This window comes from Nothobranchius furzeri, chromosome 16 (genome assembly GCF_043380555.1).
Source record: "Nothobranchius furzeri strain GRZ-AD chromosome 16, NfurGRZ-RIMD1, whole genome shotgun sequence".
Lineage (NCBI taxonomy): Eukaryota > Metazoa > Chordata > Actinopteri > Cyprinodontiformes > Nothobranchiidae > Nothobranchius > Nothobranchius furzeri.
The window spans coordinates 947540-966015 of record NC_091756.1 but is presented as its reverse complement, the minus strand read 5'-3'; the positions used below and the strand labels follow the sequence as shown (position 1 = coordinate 966015).

The window sequence follows — 18476 nt, the reverse complement described above, 5'->3', positions numbered from 1 at the left end:
ATATTTAAACAGCAGTACACCCTGTTCCTACACAGCCATGATGATGCCTCAGACTTCTGCTGTCAGTGACCCCATGCAGATGGCAGCAACACAGCAGGCTCTCATCAACCAGCAGGCCTTACTCATGGTGAGAGCCATCGGAGTGTTTGAAATGTTTTTACTAACCCTACCACTGGAGTTTCTTCTCCTGAGTAAGACGTTTCCCTGCTGTTGCCTCAGGCCCAGCAGATGACTCTTCAGGCGATGACCCTGTCGCAGCAGCAGACCCAGGAGCAGCAGAAGAAACAGCAGGAGAAAGGTGTGGAGGAAACAAGACAAAGGAGACATCGATCAACACAACGTTCTGTGGAACACAGTCGCTCGCCGTCCCCTCAAACTACGTCACGCCCCCCTGTGGGACACAAAGTGCCCGCACCTAAAGCTTCCAAACAGTCTGAATCAGAGGTAAGTGTGTCAGCTTTCTCTCTTCCATTCCAGCTCAGTGGCCTAGTGGTAGAAGGTCCACTCTGGGACTGGGCTGCATGGTGGTGCAGTGGTTAGCACTGTTGCCTCGCAGCAAGAAGGTTGCAGGTTCAAAACTTGGCTGTGGCCTTTCTGCGTGGAGGTGCGTGTTCTCCCCATGCATGCGTGGGTTTCCTCCGGGTACTCCGGTTTCCCCCACAGATCACAACACGCCCTGTAGGTTATAAACTGTAAGTCGCTTTGGATAAAAGTGTCTGCTAAATAAATAAACATAAACATAGAACAGAGTTCAAATCCCGGCCAAGTCATGCCAGAGACTTTTTAAAAATGGGACCCAATGTCTCCCTGCTTGACACTCCTTCCAGAAGCAGCTCTTGCTGTGAGGCCTTTTTTCCAACTTAAGAAATGACATAAGAGACTGAAACCAAAAGGAAATGGAAGGAGGCTCGGGAGATTTCCATTGGAGTAGTTTACAGCGCCTGGCCGAAAGCGATGCAAAGGCCAATATTTTAAACCGAGTGGGATTTGTCAACCGCGAGCCCAAAAAAGGCTAGGAAGGTGTTCATGCAAACCTGCGTCTAGCATCGGCGTCAACCCGAAGAGGAATAGCACTGCCCAAAGAGAAAGCTAGGCGAGTTCAAACGGCTGTCACATATTTCTTGGTCATCCCACTAAGCGTGTTGTTGACCATAGCTAGAGAGACAAGATATGGAGGAATCCTCCCCATGAGGAGGGTGTCTATAGAAGCGCTAACATCCCAACCTAACATGACATTTAACAGCTTCAATTTTGATGGAATTGACAGCTGAGAAGCCCAAGTTAGAGATTGAATCAATTGCACCGTGAATGGAAAAGGTAAGGCTCAGGTAAGAAGCGTCTCTCCCTACGGCTGGTACCAGAGAGCTCCGAACTGGTAACAGGGAATTTCTGCAGCTGGAGGAACGTGAGTGATGTCTGCTTCAGAGTGCCGACTCATAGTGCGAGTCCAGTTGATACCACTTTCAGAAAGCGCACCGACGGAACTCAGCAGTTTCCGAGCATAAGCCATCTCAGGGTCAAATTTGACAAACACCTTCTGGGTGATCGGACAGTAGTTCATCATCAACAGTCCTGGGTGTTCCTTAAGGACAATCCTTTACGAGGGCTCGGGGTCATGCATGTAAAGAAGGCTTAGCCATGTCAGATATTGTGAAGATACATGTGACCAGCATCAGAAATTTTGTCAGTCCAGAAACCAAGAATCGATCGTTGAAGACTGAAGACTGGTGCGGGAGCGGACTTGTCTCTTTGACTATGGTCCACAACACGCTTAGTGGGATGACCAAGAAATATGTGACAGCTGTTTAAACTCACCTATCTTTCTCTTTGGGCAGTGCTAGGAGGGCTCCGCGCTGGGATGGACTCCAAAAGGCTTGGTTGGTGTATGAGTGCAGCCAGAAAGAACTGGGTCAGCCTGTAAAGATGCAAGGTCAGGGTGACCTTTGAAACCTCAGGGTGTCATGGGGCGCACCGCTGGGGCAGGTTCAACTGATGGTGGACTCTACAGGTTGGGTGGGTTGTCCAGTAATCGGAAGATTGCAGGTTCGATCCTGGCTCCAGAAAGCTCATCACCATCAGTGTGTGAATGTGTGTGTGAATAGGTGAATGATACACTGTAGCGTAAAGCACTTTGGAGTCCTTTCTCTGAGAGGCGCTATACAAGTGCGGGTCATTTATCATTTATTGATCTTCTTTACGGGTATCGAGTGCAGGAGTCGTAGGTGCAGGAGGACGTGCGCTCTGGTCTGTAGAATAGATGAGTAGAACCTCCTTGGCTTTCTGTGAAGCGCTCACCAAGTCACAAAGGACAAATCTCAAAAAGGAGCGCAGGTCATCAGGGGACACGCTACCGGACCAGCTCTTGAACTTGGAGGAGCAGGGCTGTTGCCAGCACAGTCGTGACGTGGTGAATAATAGTCAGGGCGAGGGCAGCGGTCACCTGAGCGGGACGACCTCCTCCTGGAGGAGTAGTGAGAAATCCCCCCACTTCCTGAGCGATCGGAAGTCTACTCCCTCTTTTGAAAGGAAACTTGGTGTTGTCCACGCCCAGGACGTGGAGACTTTTGGTTCCTATCACCTGACAGTGGGGGACTTAGATGGCTTATTAGATTTCTGCGAGTTTGCCCCAGGCTAAGAGTGTTGGGTCAGATGGTTGTTACCATTGTGGGCTGCAGGCCCAGGTGTCCCTTCAAGTCGCAGCGTGGAGGAAGCAGCTTCCAAGGCCAGAACAGAAGTGGGGTTGGAGGACCTACCAGTGGATGTTTTGGCCCTCCTGAATACATTACCTGCCACTTGTCTGAGATCTTTCATAGAAGTGGATTTAATGTTTACAATACCCATAGGACGACTTTAGGATGAAGTTCTTTAAAGTCGTTGTCTTTCTCCATATCCGGTTCACTTTGGGAACCGAAGTAAGCTTTAAAAAGCTGGAGTAAGACTGTCTGTGGGTCTTCAGAGTGACCTTGTTTGATGGACATAGCCAATTTTAGGCCAACTGCTTTAGCAGTGCCCACAAATTATTCCTCTAATGCAGACTGGTGAAGTCCTTTCTGATTTCATCCTGCTGGGGGTCAATAAACTCCCCCACAGTACAGTCAGAGGTGATTTTAATCAGGAAGATCTTATTCTGCACTGTAGTTCCAGGGTGCCTGTCCAAGTGACAGCGAAGGTCACGGAGATAAGCACATACTTTATGTTGTAATGATTTAGATTACGTGTTATTCAATAAGCCATAAGGCGTAGGATTCCATAGGAAATATGAAATCCACCTTACGGATCTGTGAGTCACTTAAACCAGAAGATTGGATCTTTTTAATGCAGGGATTAGATAACAGCTTCGTATTCACTCAGAGACAACAGAAGAGAGAGAGTCAAGTTTAAAAGTTAAGAATTTTATTACTAACAAATTAAACTAGCCTGACTTTAAACACTACATGTATGGTGTAACTATGGTGGATGAGACGGGGGATGGATGACATGTGATGTTAATCAGAACCAGCAAATCCGAAGAAGCGATTGGTTCTGACGGGAACTGAAGGTGTTGTCTTCACATTAAGCTTTGGTTAGGAGGTCCATAAACACATGAGACACCATTATGTCGGTCTTCCTACCCTTCAGGAAGTCCTCCGTAGATCAGGAATATCGAGGTCCAGCTTAACCCTCTTTGGAACCGAGCCGGTAGAAAAAGCCGCGGGTCCGATCAGACCAGTCTTTGTTACTTCCGGGTACACGACTGTTCGTTGGTGTCTGGTGAGACCCAAGCCTGGGTCTTGATGGTTCAGCTTTTGTTCTGAAAGGAACCGTTGCCGTAGTTGGTACAGCAACGAATGTTTCTTTTCAGCTTGTCGTTGTTCTTTCGGTTGAAGAGTTTAGATCAGGATTGGCCACTCCGTCACTTTCTCAGGAACGCTTTGAACTGGCGTTAGAGATGACGTGGCATAGTTTTATACCTCGGATGTTTTGGTTTATGGTCGAATGAAAATTTACCAAACACCATCAAAACCACGCCTCCGTCAGATCTGTCAGATTCTGATTGGATCAGTGAAAGTAATGTGTCATGTCTTTTAACGCTACGTGAAATAAGTCCTGTTGGAACACTTAAAGTCATAGTACCTTTACAGTATATTCTAGGATTATAATAAAGTACTTAATATTTTGATTTCACAGATCGGTCACATCTTATTCATTGACTAACACTTTGATGGATTAGTTTTATTAAAATAGAGTTCTTTGATTAATTAAAAGAAAAGAGTTCATTCTTTGTTCTTCTGTTGAGCTGAAAATAAGCAGGTTAGAAGGAATGCATGAGACCTTGAGACCATATCTCATGCAGACTAGTCCTGTGTCAGAGGAGGGAAAAAACAGTCATTTCATTTTGTTCCTATGTGAAATCTCCTCTTGTCCAGGAGTTGTGGACCACGCCACGTCCTTGATAAAGCCAGATACAGAGCTTGGTTCAGCTAAGACTTGGATGGCTGAGTCGGCATACTGACCTAAAATCATCAGCAATAGACGTGTTTCAGCTGGAGCAAGAAAAAGTTAGGATAAGGAAAAGAAAGAAGGAATCATAACTCAGATGATTGTTAAGCATAAAGGTCCTCAAAGATGGTAATTCCTAGCCTGGTGAGCTAGACCAAACTCTTGCTTTGCAAAGTTTGGTCTAGTAATGCTCCACTGGAACCTCCACGGCCCCCTAGTAGCGGGCCAATCACAGCTCTCTGTCAGGCTTCAAAGCTGATAGAGCGCTGTGATTAGTCCACAAAAACATCACTACATTTGAAATTGAGTCAGCCATTGCTAATGGCTTAGCAGTAGCCTGTGATGTTACCCACAGCCAAAGAATAAACAGTATGAAGCCAAGGAGAATAAAGAATAACAACATACTTCTTTAGCTTAAACAAATGGTTAGCTTCAGAATAACTACCACCAAGCCATGGAGAAAACAGAGTACCTTTGATGCCCTCTGGCTGACGTAAACGACAGCCTTAGACAGACAAACAGCCTTGGAGAAAGACAGACTAGCTCTGAATTCCCCATTTTGCCTGGAGAAGCTCTTCCAGTTGTCTGCGTGTTCATTTGCTACAGCTGGTGCAGCAGCACAGCATGCATCTCTCCATAGTGCTGAACAGGGCAGACTGGAAAAGGAGGAAGCCCATCTGGAAGGAGCTAACCACAGTGCTGGACACGGAGCGAGTGCATCCGGCAGGTGCTATCCATGGTGCTGAACTGCGAACAGCCTGTGATCAAAACATCAATCTCATTGTCGCAAGGATCTTTGTCCGGTCCGATCTACCAGAGTGCCTCCCTGTGTTTCATCAGAAATTTTAAAGCCATTTTCTAAATCATGGATCTGTTGTGCTGGTCTCTGTGGAGAAGGGTAGAACCTGGCTTCCTACTCTAAGCACTCACAGCTGAAAAGCTGAAAACCCTCACTGGAATGAATACAGACACTCTGCCCTCCCCCCTACCCTATCCTGTTCAGCCCACCAGTGATCTGGGTGGCAGGTCATGGATCTGCCAAGGACCCATTATCACTAAAGGAGGCAGAGGAGTAACTAAACATCTGACACAGAGAGCAAGAGATAGGAGACGGAGAAGCAGACACAGAAGTAGCCATAGCCGTGCTGAGGCTAAGCTAACTGGATGAGCAAGTCATTCAACACCAAATAAACTGCGTGTGAACTCAAATGGTTCCCTAAAAGCTAGGTGGAACAACAGAAAATGTGTGTTTTAGCGTGCTTATGTGCTACAATGACTCAGAGATGTCCCAGGACAGAGAAATCTAATCACCTTTAGCGAGCCACAAACGCCAAACAGCTACACGGAGTGCAACACTGAAAACAGGAAGTGACGATCACCAGATGGTGTGATGTTGAAGGTTCTCAGTGTGTACTTCCCATAGTCTGGACACCAGTTCAACGAGAGAAGGTCTGGTGGCGGGTTGATGTGGGTGCAGCTGATTTGTGATGGTGAAGAGTGTGTGTGTGTGTGTGTGTGTGCGTGTGTGTGTGCGTGCGTGCGTGCGTGTGTGTGTGTGTGTGTGTGAAGGGTTTTAGAGGAGTTCAGACATGGTGAAGGATGTGAGGGTGGTGTAGGACTCACAGGGCCAATGAGATGGTGGTGGGGTTAGGGTTAGGAGTGCCTGAGAGGTGGAGATGTGCTCTGAGGAGCTGATTGGTGCATCAGTACAAACATGTTTCAAGAACACAGAGCACCCCGGCCTGACATGGTCTGCATTGGGTGGAATAGGATGCAAGGTCTGGGTTTTTGTGTGTTTGACCTGTAGAATAAAGCAACCGATGGATCATGTGTTGTTCTACATGTCCGATGCTAAAAGTCGTATTTGTGTCCTCCGACAGTCAGAAGACAACGCAAACTCCACTGATCCAGACAATCTGCAGTCTTTCACAGACAAGAGGGACTTTTTCCAGAAGATAGGTGAGCTCAGCTTGTGTGAATCAAGTTTATGTTAAACCCTGTAACTCTTTTATCCTCCACCTTCTTCCAGGTGCTCCACCTCAACGTAAATCCACAACCCCAAAGCCACAGCCACGCCCCTCTAGTCCACCCAAACACAAGCAGCAAGCACCTCCATCACCAAGCCCGTCACCTCCACCTGTAGCACCCAAGCCCAATGGTGAGAAGAGAACACACAATGGCAGTCTTTCATCTTTTGTTTAAAAACGTTATTTTATTCAAACGAACATCAAAGGGACATCATGGAAGTCTGACAGCCAAAACATGTATAGAAATAATATCTTCTTCATACATTCTCCTGCAATGCCCTGGTCCTGTAGAATGAGCCCTGGCATTTTTACTGTGATTGCCTGTTTTTCTGTAAAATCACAGAAAAAGAGAGATGCTCGGGTCGAGCAGGCTGCTTCATGCGCGTTCACGCTCAGGCATCGCCCGTAGCATTTGCTATCCGTAGCTTTAGCAGCAGAGAGAGAGGCATTGCCACTTTGTCGCTGTTCCTAACGCCTAGTGACAAAGCTAGCTACATTTCTGAGGACCCTTAGCTACTTTCTGTAGAACTTTCTTCTAGATATTTCCTGCTAATTAGCAACAAAACAGCCATTTTCACTCCGAACCGTTCTTTGTACGTTGTTTTGACGGTAATTAAGGACAAAAACATTACAGATACCACAAATGTCAGTGGTGGTTTAGCTCATCTAGTTAGATGTCAGACTCTCGTGTGGAAGACCTGGGTTTGATTCTGGATGTGAACATAGTTTATTTAGAGTTTATTTTTTACATTAATGATATATTTTTTACAGTAGGATGCCCACATTTTTATTTGAGACTCGCCGAACGGCATTGAATTCACAGATAAAAAAGATGTGGGTTCAACTTTCATTTTGGAACAATTTTTCGAGCAAGGGAAGGGAATGATCTGAGCATGCAGGAGGACCATCAACATATACATATTGTCAGGTTTTTAGCGGCTGAGCTGAAGCGTAGCGGAGATTGTTTGTGGTGTAACTGTGTGACCCAGACGCGGAGTGGCTAGCGTTGGGGTAGACAGAGCACGCAGCTTTATTCTAGGAACGGCGACGCAGTGCTCGGAGAGAGCCGAGACTGAGCAGCAGTTCCGGATGGATAAGGAAGCTGACTTACTAGCAGTAGACAGTGTGGGAAGATCCTTCCCCTGGGTTGAGGGCTAGTAAGCCTGAGAACTCGATTCAATGTCTGGCAGGAACGATGACTGAGTGATGAATGAGCGGCGGTGCTTCCGTAAATAGTGTCGGCGTGATGACGTCGGCAAGCCACGTTGGTGGCGGGAATGCTGGTAAGTGTAGTTAGCAGGAGGAGTTCGTGACACATATAGAGGAGGACTGACCCATCATACACCTTTGTCGGCTGTGCTGAAGAGAAAGGTACAGAACCAAATTATTTAATTAATTAGCTGCACGGTCTCCTGTCCACTGTCCTCCGGGCCCCACACACACACACACACACACACACACACACACACACACCTGTTGATCATGTGCTTAATTTAACATCAGTAATATTCCTGAGGCTCCACACCTCCGGTGCTCTGGACCTTCTCAGGCCTTCTGCAGCCGTGTTGTGAGCTGTCTCATGGCTCCATCTGCACAAACACAAAGAGAGGGGAAACATCAGCACAGCCTGTGGTCGTTTTCCTACGTCAACATTAAATCTGGAACAAGTTAAAATAGTTGATAACTATTGCATCAGCGTTAATCAGTCACAGGGGACATGCTAGCGTTAGCATAGCGATCGATTTTAGCTAACGCCGATGCTAAAACAGCGGACTGGGATGATTTTACCTCACAAAGCTTCACAGAAATAATATGAACCGACTTGAACACACTGTTAAAAGTCCTTTAAATAAAAAATAAGGAACATTCTGGATCTGTTTCCTCGCTTTCTTTATTCTTTTTTACGTATCAAAAGTGTCGGATCGGGACTCGGTATCGGCAGATTGTCAGAACTGAACGACTCGGAGGCTAAAACACCTGAGCGGTACATCCCTGCTTTTATCATTTCTCACCTAGATTATGGGAACTTATTAGTTGGGCCTCCTGCTTCGGCCCTGAACCTGGATTGTGCAGAACGCAGCTGCGTGATTTCTGACAAATACAGGCAGACGTAGCATCTCCATCGGCTACCTGTGGCTTTCAGGTTAAATTTAGGATCTGCTTTTGTGTATGAAGCTTCGAACGGTCTGGCGCCATCATATTTGTCGGTTTTGTTTGTATTTTCATGTGTGTTTTATGTTGGGAGGTGCTCACATGCTGTTGATAAATGCTGTAAATAAATCGGTGTGGTATGGGACCAATAAAGGGTTGAAAACGTAATATTTACTGCTGAAACCGTGCTCTTGGAAAAGGTGGCCGGGCTGAGCTGCTCTGAGTAGTGCCGTTGGAAAACCAGCTGTACTCACTGCTGCACTGGTGGAGTCCACTAGGGGGCACAGTAGAGAACCAAGACTCTTTCGTTGTCGGGTACAACCAAACAAACAAACATGGCATCAACGGAAGAGAACTGATTACTTTGAGATCACGGCAGAAAAAAAGACATCAGCTGTATCTAACCCTCTAAACCAGAGAAGGTGTTTACCACGGTGAATGTGTCTGGCTTGTGTTGTCAACTCCCCCTGCTGGTTACTTGTATATTGCAGCGTACAAACGCATCGCTTAATGAAATCATTAATTTGGAGAAGGCACACGAACGACACTTCAACACAAGTTGCTTGTATGTGTCACTAAACAGCAAGTATGCAACTAGGAGAAGGTGAGCGTAGGTGATCTCCTTTCAGGGGAGGCGGGTTCATGGGGAGGGGCAGGGCGTGATTGGTTTCTGTCCTCGAGTCTGCAGGTCCTTACGAATGCAGACTGAAATGGGTTTGGGGATATTTCTCATGAGGACATAACAATGTCACATGGTAAAAAGCTCCAATACGTGGATTTTTCATATGGCTCCATTGACTCAAATCCGTTTTTACTGGCCCCTAATTGGCTGTTATGAGGCGAGAAGCTCAGATATCTAGGAGGGGCTCAGCATAGAGCTGCTGCTCTTCTAGTGTTCCCTATTGTGGCTTCACAATAAGGAACACTTTCTATCGGCTCACAGAAACAACTGAATCCTGAAGCCAGAAATAGGTGGATGGTTTTTATTCAGGTGAGCCTCATGGTGGCACAGGAGGATGGGAGAGGTTGGTTAAGCACATCATGTCCACTTTCAGCACGCAACAGAAGGCAGCTACATTTAAGGATACAGCAGATACGTTCGAGGTCCTTTTTTCAACATCCATGTATGACTGGAGTTCTGTAACTTTCTCTGTTAAACTCTTTTCTGGAACATAAAATCAACAATCACTGATGACTTCAACAAATGGAAGCTAATTAACAACAAACTATTGAATTTAGGTGAATCGGCTCCATGAAGGAAGAGCTGCTCTGGGACCCTGGAGATCACAACAGGAAGTCAGGTTTTTCACTTGCCAGGTGCACCTGGCTAGAGGAGTGAGGTACATGATCGCTGGGGCAGCTGGTGGAACTGCTGCAAGTTTGAATACCGGCAGTGGCCTTTCTGCCCGGAGTTAGCATGTGATGCCCATGCATGTGTGGTTTCCCCCAAGTACTCTGGTTAGCTGGTCACCAGACAGCTCCGAAAGCAGGGGTGACCATCTCCGGCCCTCGAGGGCTGCCTTCCTGGACACGTTAGCGGTTCTGTGCTCCTACACACCTGGTTGAAATGAAGGAGTAATTCACGGGCCTGTGCAGAGTTAAGGAGAGGATTACACGACTCCATTCAGGTGTGGTAGAGCAGGAAACCGAAACCTAGCAGGATGTAGCCCTCGAGGACTGGAGTTGGTGACGCCTGAGCCTTTGCTAGGTTTACGTTTCTCAGCTGTTGAGGACATTCTAAGCAGGTGTTTCCGAGACCCTCTTACCTGTCTCCAAGACAAGTATGAATGTAATCTTGGTAAGCTCACATCGTCAGCACAGACTAAAATGAAGGGGCCTCCTTGGGGGGGCCCGGATCCCAGTTTGGGAACCACCGTGAACTGGACTTTAGTATGTAACAGAGCTCCAGCGTTACCTTGTTGACTTTTTACTGTCATCACAAGGATTTTGCTCCTCCTCGCAAAAATAAATTGTCTGATTTGTGGAACCACGTTGTTCTTGGTCTTGTTTCTCACAGTCAAGTGTTCCCGCACCTCTGCAGCTGAAGAAGAGCCTGCAGCAGCTGATGCCACCAAGACCCGGCCTGAACCCACCTCCAACATCAGAGAAATCATCAAACAGTACAACAGTCGTCCTCAGCCAGAACCCACAGCCTTCCAGCCTCTGAAGTTAGTGTCTACATCACACCCTGTCCCTGAGGGCGTTGGCATGAGCTTGTCTGCCTTAGTCTCAAATAAAGTTGAACTATAAACTTAAAGGTGCAGTCTACTTCTTAGATGAAGCCCATCTCACCTTTTCTACCCTCAGTGGGCAGTTTAAAGGATGAGTCATGATCCAACCTTGAGCAACGGAACGTTCATAATGACTGGATGAAGTTTCTCCAGGATTGTATGTTTTGGCGACGTCAAATTTATACATTATTTGACAAAACATTGAATTTAGTGGGTGGCGTCAGTGTGTGAAGAGCATGTTATGCAACGTGACAAGAATGCTCCACCTGCACCTTAAACCAAGAGTACCCAACGCTACTACCGCTCAAAAACAACATGCCCGCTTTTGTTGTGCAGAGCCCCGAGAAAGACCACCATTGTTAAGAAAACTGACCCCAAACAGGAGGCTTTGGCCAAACTGAGAAACAAAGGACCAGCGCCACAGCCAAAGGTCAGAAACACCACTGTTTGTCTTTTTAAGTGTGTTACAGTTTCTCATGTTCTTGTTTTTGTGGCGCGCAGAAACAGTGGGTGCCTCCACCACCTCCCCCTCCCAAGTCCCCCCCATCTTCTCCCCCCTCAACTAGGAGCCGCAGAGTGATCTCTAACAGCATGAGGCAGAGGCAGCGCCCCCTAGAGGAGCTCTTTGGTTCTCAACACTCCAAGCATTACCCCCCTCCTCCACCTGACTCCCCACCACCTCCTCCGGAGCCCCCTCTGAGCCTTCACCACATTCCTGACCCTCCACCTATGGCTGCACCTTCTCTCTGTGAGTGCCCCCGAACTTCCAGCCGTCCTCCCTAAACAAACCAATCTCAAAGCAGAGGTTTTCTTGTTACAGGAAACTAAACGATCAGACAATGAATACACAAAGGTAAAAAAAAAGTGTGTTTTAATCCTCATCAGTAAAGACACGCCCGTAATCAATAAACACATGGTAACAGAGCCAGAAGGGCCATTATTGTAGGAACAGTAACAACACTCATCTAACCATCTCAGGCATCATCGCCCAAATACTGATGACCCCACATTCTACCATAACTGACCCCATCAGCCATATTCATAGGGGGCGACCTCAACATGCTCCTTAACCCTGTGAAAAGTTAAAGAATTTCTTCACAGATAAGATCACCTCTCTTAGATTATCTTTCCTCTCTGGTGGACACAGCCTCTTCACAACCATGCTCAACTGCTTTTGACCAGTTTGAGCTGTTGTCTCTCTCTGACCTCTCTGAGGTGGTTCACCAGTCAAGACCTTCCTGCAGCCCACTGGATAGTATCCACCCATCACTTTTAAAAAATGTATTTTCTGCTATTGGGCCCATTATTTTACTTATTATAAACACTTGCTTATCTGCTGGCCTGCTTTAAACGTGCTGTTATTCAGCCGCTCTTAAAGAAACCTAACCTCTAACCCATGGTGCTCTCCAACTTCAGGCCTATCTCCAAGCTTCCTTTCCTTTCTAAGGTCATGGAGAAAATTGTCTACAGGCAGCTGCAGGACTACCTCGACCATTGTGGTATTTTAGAGAAGTTTCAATCAGGTTTTAAGCAATACCACAGTACAGAGACTGCTCTTTTAAGAATATTTAACGATTTATTTTTAACTATCGATTCCGGTCAATCAGCTGTATTGATCCTTTTAGACCTAATGACGGCCTTTGATACTGTGGACCATCAGATCCTTTTATCCCGCCTAGAGCATGACGTTGGCATCCAGGGCTCAGTGTTGCAGTGGTTTAAATCCTACCTGTCAGACAGGACTTTTACTGTAAATATGGGGCAGTGTTGTTTGTCTCCAGCGAATCTTAACTGTGGTGTCCCTCAAGGTTCAGTTTTGGGCCCGCTCTTGTTCTCACTGTATATGTTGCCCCTTGGTGCCATCTTTCGTAATCACGGCATCTCATATCACTTCTTTGCAGACGATGTGCAGATATATGTCCCACTACGTTCTCGCAGGCCATCGTTTGATAAATTACTGAATTGTCTAAAAGATGTCAAAAACTGGCTACAATTGAACCTTCTTACTTTAAATGACAAAAAGACTGAAATTGTCATCTTTGGGGACCCTGGGCTGTTGCACGGGGTAAACAGTGTTTTTGGCCCTTTAGAATCCTTTTGGGTGTCTCAGGCAAGAAATCTGGGTTTTTTATTGACGGCCATTTTAAACTTGACAAACAGATAAGTTCTGTGGTCCAGAGCGTGTTCTTTCATTTGCGTGTTCTTAGTAAAGTCAAGCCCTATTTTCCAATTTTATCTAGGGTCTGCTGGATTATTCTTAGTGTTTTATCATTTTACTTTTTACTGCTTGTACAGCACTTTGTGCAGTCTCTGATTGTTGGAACTATGCTATATAAATAAACTTGACATCGACATTAACCCAACAAACTCACGTCATACCAAAAACTGGCATCCCACCCAAATGATCAAATACACGACGAAACCCCCAACAAGAGAATGCTTTCGTCGCTCCGCTGTTCTTAAATTATTTTCACCAGTCGACTACTTTATCACCAGTAACTGATGACGGACAACGCCGACCCAACAGTTCATCCAATCACTGTATCACACTCCCGTTAATAATAATACATCAAACTTATATCGCGCTTTTTAGGACACTCAAAGACACTTTCATGCACTCACATTCACACACTGCTAGTGATGGTAAGCTACTTTGTAGCCACAGCCACCCTGGGGAGGTCTGACAGAGGCGAGGCTGCCATTTGGTGCCGTCGGCTCCTCTGACCACCACTAACACAGGCAAGTTGGGTGAAGTGTCTTGCCCAAGGGCATAACAGCAGAATACCCCTGGTGGGAGCTGGAATCATACCCATGACCCTCTGATCATGGGGCAACCCGCTCTACCACCTGAGCTACTGCTGCCCCGTTAGCACAAGGAAACAGAAACCAACCCCAGCCACAGATGGTGCTACAATACATGTCTGCTCCAGGACAACAAATGTGTCTTCTAACACAGGGATTCCCGAAGTGTGGAGCTGCCGCTAGGGGGTGCGCGAGCTGCCGCTAGGGGGTGCGCGAGCTGCCGCTAGGGGGTGCGTGAGGTGAAAAGTGTAACGGCTGCGGAGCTCAGAGAAGTCTGTCATATGTCACCATTAGCGTAGCCAGAAACTCATTTGTGGGTGGGCCTAAGAAAATGTAATTGAAAACAAGTATATTTTGCTTGTGTGTGTGTGTGTGTGTGTGTGTGTGTGTGTGTGTGTGTGTGTGTGCTCCACATGTGCCCTAGCTTCATAATAACAATGCGCCGAGCTTCAGTGCTCTGGCCTGCGCACACCGATATGTTCCGTATTTGATCATTTTTAACGGTGTTGGAGGAATCTGAAGGTGAGTCATTCTGGCAGATTGTAATTAACACCTGTCTCATGCAGGAGTTCTGACGTTGTAAACCTCACACACAGAACATTGTGGATGTAACTAAATAAATCAAGAAATGATTCCCATTCAGGCTATTAACAGCACGCTGAAGATCTGAAGTTCAGAGTGCGTCAGTCAGAGGTCAGACGTGTTCCAGCGGAACCACGGCTCACGGGTGCACAAGTGAGCACATCTGGGCTGGGCAGAAGTCATTTTACAACGTTGGTTTAAATAGCGCCGATAACGAGATGCGGGGACTGGAGCGGCTCATGGAGCACACACACACACACACACACACACACACACACACACACACACACAGATTCAATAAGCGTACGCTGCACAAACTCTGGCGCGCCGTCAGACTGAAGGCAGAAATGAGCGCTGCCTCCTCTGTGATAAAAACTTTTAAGAGGTTTTATAACAACATTTTTCATTCCAGGTCAAATTAAGATATTAGCTTCTATTTTGGGATGACGTATTAAAGTCGGGTCCGCTCCAGCCAGTGGCTCCTCATGAACCTGACTACAACTCATGTTACTGCAGCATTTGTTATTCCAGTCCGCGTGGCAGCGGATCGCAGATTCAGCCACACCATAAAACAGCAATGAGTTGGTCTGAGGTAAAAGTGAACATCATGGCTATATCTTTACCATCCTTTCCCCCTATAGACATTTGATTACACACAAGTAGGTGATCAGTTCAGGTTTACGCAGAGCAGAAGGAATGAGAGAGCTCTGGCCGCACAGGTTAAACGTTCCATGCGAAAACCATTAAATTGCATTGTTTATGTGCTACCTGGGCACTCTAAATATTTATTTAAAATGAAATCAAAGGGAATTGTAATGGTATCGAATGTTTATTAATTAGGGCCTACTATTTAAAAAATGAAAGTGATGGGGACAAAGGTTGATCATACTTTTTTAACCCTGTCTGTCGAGTGACTGTTTAGCTTGACGTCTGATATATGTATATATATATATATATATATATATATATATATATATATATATATATATATATATATATATATATAGCCATGCCCTGATGTGGGTGCTGGGGGGTGCGTCGACATGGTCGGGACATAGAAGGGCTAAATAAGTTTGGGAACCACTGTTCTAACAAAACCAGAATCAGAATCAGAAAGCTTTATTGTGAGTGCTCCGGCATCACGAAGCATAGGAATTTGACTCCACAGCACAGCCTGACCAAGGTTACACACACAGGTAGACAAAACAGATACAGGCAGACCACGAGAGCAGCCATGAACGGCACTCATTTCATTCAGATGAAGAGGGGATCACATGAGGATAAATTTGGGGAGGGGAAAAAAGGCATTCCAGAGTTACTCCTGACAGGGCGTAGCTTTGCTATGCAAAAACACACCTCAAACATATAAGCACGAACATCAACAGTTCACAACATGAGACTCCAATAGGAAGGCAGGGGGGGCTGGGATCCTGTTTCCCCCCAGCGAGAGCAGCCATCTAAGGCGCTCATCTACTGTACGGTCACAGGTGGGAGGGAGATCTTGGGAGAAGCAAAGAGTGCATTGAGTCCTACAGCTGATGACCTCGCCAGGCTGAAGTCCACCAATTCGAAGGCGGGGGGGGGGGGGGGTCGGGTTTTCACAGCATCTGTCTGCATTCCTTCGTGGAGGTTTGTTGCTTGCAGCTCAAGGCTACCTGGGCGTCAGATTCAGATAACAAGACTTTGTTTGGGTCAGGCTGAGATAATTTTCCTCTCTGCCTTCAGTCTTTAAACTGATCATTCCAGTCCTTCAGTGAAGCCAATTTTGGGTTTTGAACTTGTCCATACCGTCTGGTGACCCTCTACGAGATGACATCCATTTTGCGCACTAATACCGGTATCGCAGCTAGAACGTTGTCCAGCTTACGATTCACCTCGTGTAACGTCCCAGTCTGAGAAGTCTCCACATGGACGGTGCTTTCCGTGGGTGTGGGTCACCCTCCAATCACTCCCGTCTTCCCAAATTTCCAGAAGACCTCCCACTCCAATCAGGACAAATCCAGTGATCATTAGACCAAATATCCACACGTCTTCGATGTCCTCAATGGACAGCTGGGACAGGCGTATGGTCTTCCACTCCTTCCAGGAATCCAACATATATCCCACCAGGTGTGTCCCCTGTGGACATGTGGGAGCCCCCTGCTCCGTTCTCATCTCAACATAGAAAACTATGGAAACAAGGTCATGAACTCAACTCTGGGAAACGGCTACAGCACTTCTGAGAGGTAAACAAGTTCAAACTCCTCATCCAAAAGGAAAAAGAACAACATTTGGAAACTTGGAAGGAAATATAAAGTAATTACACCCTCGTATGCAACTAATCTGACCGAATGAACAACGGAAGAAATGTGAAAAACCAAAAATCAGATAGAATCGTCAACAAAAAGATGCCATTCATGCTACAAACACTACATCATAACCTCCATGAACAAAATGATGAATCTGGCTTAGCAATAGCTACAACTCTGGCAGCATGGTGGAAGGTAATAAATACAAACGCCTCATTTTCACCCACAAATCAAACTCCCAAATGGAATAACACAGACTTCACTGCAAATAACCTACTGTTGAATCATGTGTTTGCAGTCCAATTTGAAGTTGTAGAGTATTTATGTTTCTGTTCTCTTTGGTTAATTTGTCATACTTAGGAGGTTGGTTAATCCCTATCTGATGTGACATCCAATGAGATTGCTTCCAGCAGTGTAGAAAAGACGTCACAGAAATGACAATTCGCTCCCTCTTTGTGAATAAACGTCGACATGTCCGTATGATTCCCCATCCTCACAAACCTGATTAAAGCTGGGACACCTGAGAAAGGTGAGCTCTGCTAACGGGTCGTGGGCCCAGGGAGCTTTGTGCACATTTGGTGTGGGCTGACATTCAGGACAAACGCCAGGAGTGGCCAGTGGGTGAGGCTGGTGTTTGATAGAGATGAGAGGACTTCTGATTCACGGGAGACTAAACTCCTGGGTCACCTATGACTAGAAGGTGTCAAAGACACGTTATTGAGCACTGATGATGCTGACTCGATGACAACAATGCCGAAGCTGACGTAGAGTTGATCCAATTCCTGAACTATAACAGTTTGTCTCTTGTAATGAGAGAAGCTGCAGACGATAGACGTTTTAAGATTTTAAGAGACTATAATTCTGGTAAACGTACACTCAGAACCATCAGCCGTTACGCTGAGCTGACCTCTCTTCACTAAGCAACAAGAGCGTGACAGATTATGTCAGCCCTGAGAAATGCTGGGGAGATGCTTACTAGCCATGGTCCTGAAAGGTTTACCGGGGACCTTCAGACGCTGCTCTGTTCTTCTACTGCAGAGTGAAACAGAGATAAAGTTTGCTGATTTTAAGACAAAGCTCAGATGGTTTTAGGACACGAAGAAAATGTCTATGATGAAACAACAATGAAGGGAGACCCACAGCAGCTACTGCCGGTCACAGGAGAGACACAGCGGCAGAAGTAACGTGTTTCAAATTCAACCAGCAAGGCCAGGACGAGTCAGCAAAAGCAGAGGTGCAGTCACTGCAGGAGCAGCACACACCCAGACTCAACCTGCAGGTGGAGGGACCAGGAGTGCACGGCTACCGAAGGCAGCCGCGGCGTACAGAGTGGCAACACGAGCGTGTTCAGGAACAGTAAGGACGGCACGCATTTTAAATTCGGAAAATAAATAAAAGCCAAAGGTGCGATGTTGGACAATGGGGCTACTTCCCACATTGTAGCAGAGGTCACAGCTTTAAGAAATTTGACGAAGATTTCTAGCCATAAGCATAGGAGGTGTAAAGCGGTAGCTGAAGGCAGAGGACACGCTGAGCTGCATACGCATGCATACTGTACATCCTAGGACACCTTTCCTGTGAGAGCGAACACCGTAAATGGAACCACCATCATCCTGAAGATGGGTAGAAACAAATTTCAACGAAGAAGGTATTGAATTCATGAGCACAGCCAGCTTCATTTAGTGGTTGGATATCAGAGATCTTGGGACAGTATAACAACAATGACCTTTAAAATTTAGAAAATGTGGTTGAAGATCTAAGCAAAGACGGATGCCCAAGGTTTAAGCTGCTAAGTGTGCATCCAGGGGACATAAACACCGTGATAGAAGAGCTGAGCAGCCTCTAGAACTGGTGCACACAGACAGTGCAGGACCAGTAGGTCCAGAGTCCCAGGATGGGCGTACCTGTGTTTTACA

At 46.4% G+C, this 18476-nt stretch overlaps 1 protein-coding gene across 4 annotated transcripts in view; it reads left to right on the top strand.

Annotated features, from left to right (window-relative positions):
* Window positions 1-18476, top strand: part of myo15b (myosin XVB) — a 144268-nt gene that overhangs the window by 84631 nt on the left and 41161 nt on the right. For 3 of the 4 annotated variants that reach the window (XM_054736361.2, XM_070545323.1, XM_054736360.2), the window contains exons 15-21: window positions 36-127; window positions 220-444; window positions 6360-6438; window positions 6509-6637; window positions 10675-10825; window positions 11225-11318; window positions 11390-11636. In XM_054736361.2, the coding sequence (XP_054592336.2) occupies window positions 36-127; window positions 220-444; window positions 6360-6438; window positions 6509-6637; window positions 10675-10825; window positions 11225-11318; window positions 11390-11636 (1017 nt within the window). The remainder of the gene's footprint in view (window positions 1-35; window positions 128-219; window positions 445-6359; window positions 6439-6508; window positions 6638-10674; window positions 10826-11224; window positions 11319-11389; window positions 11637-18476) is intronic. The other variant, XM_070545324.1, reaches the window with a different exon arrangement.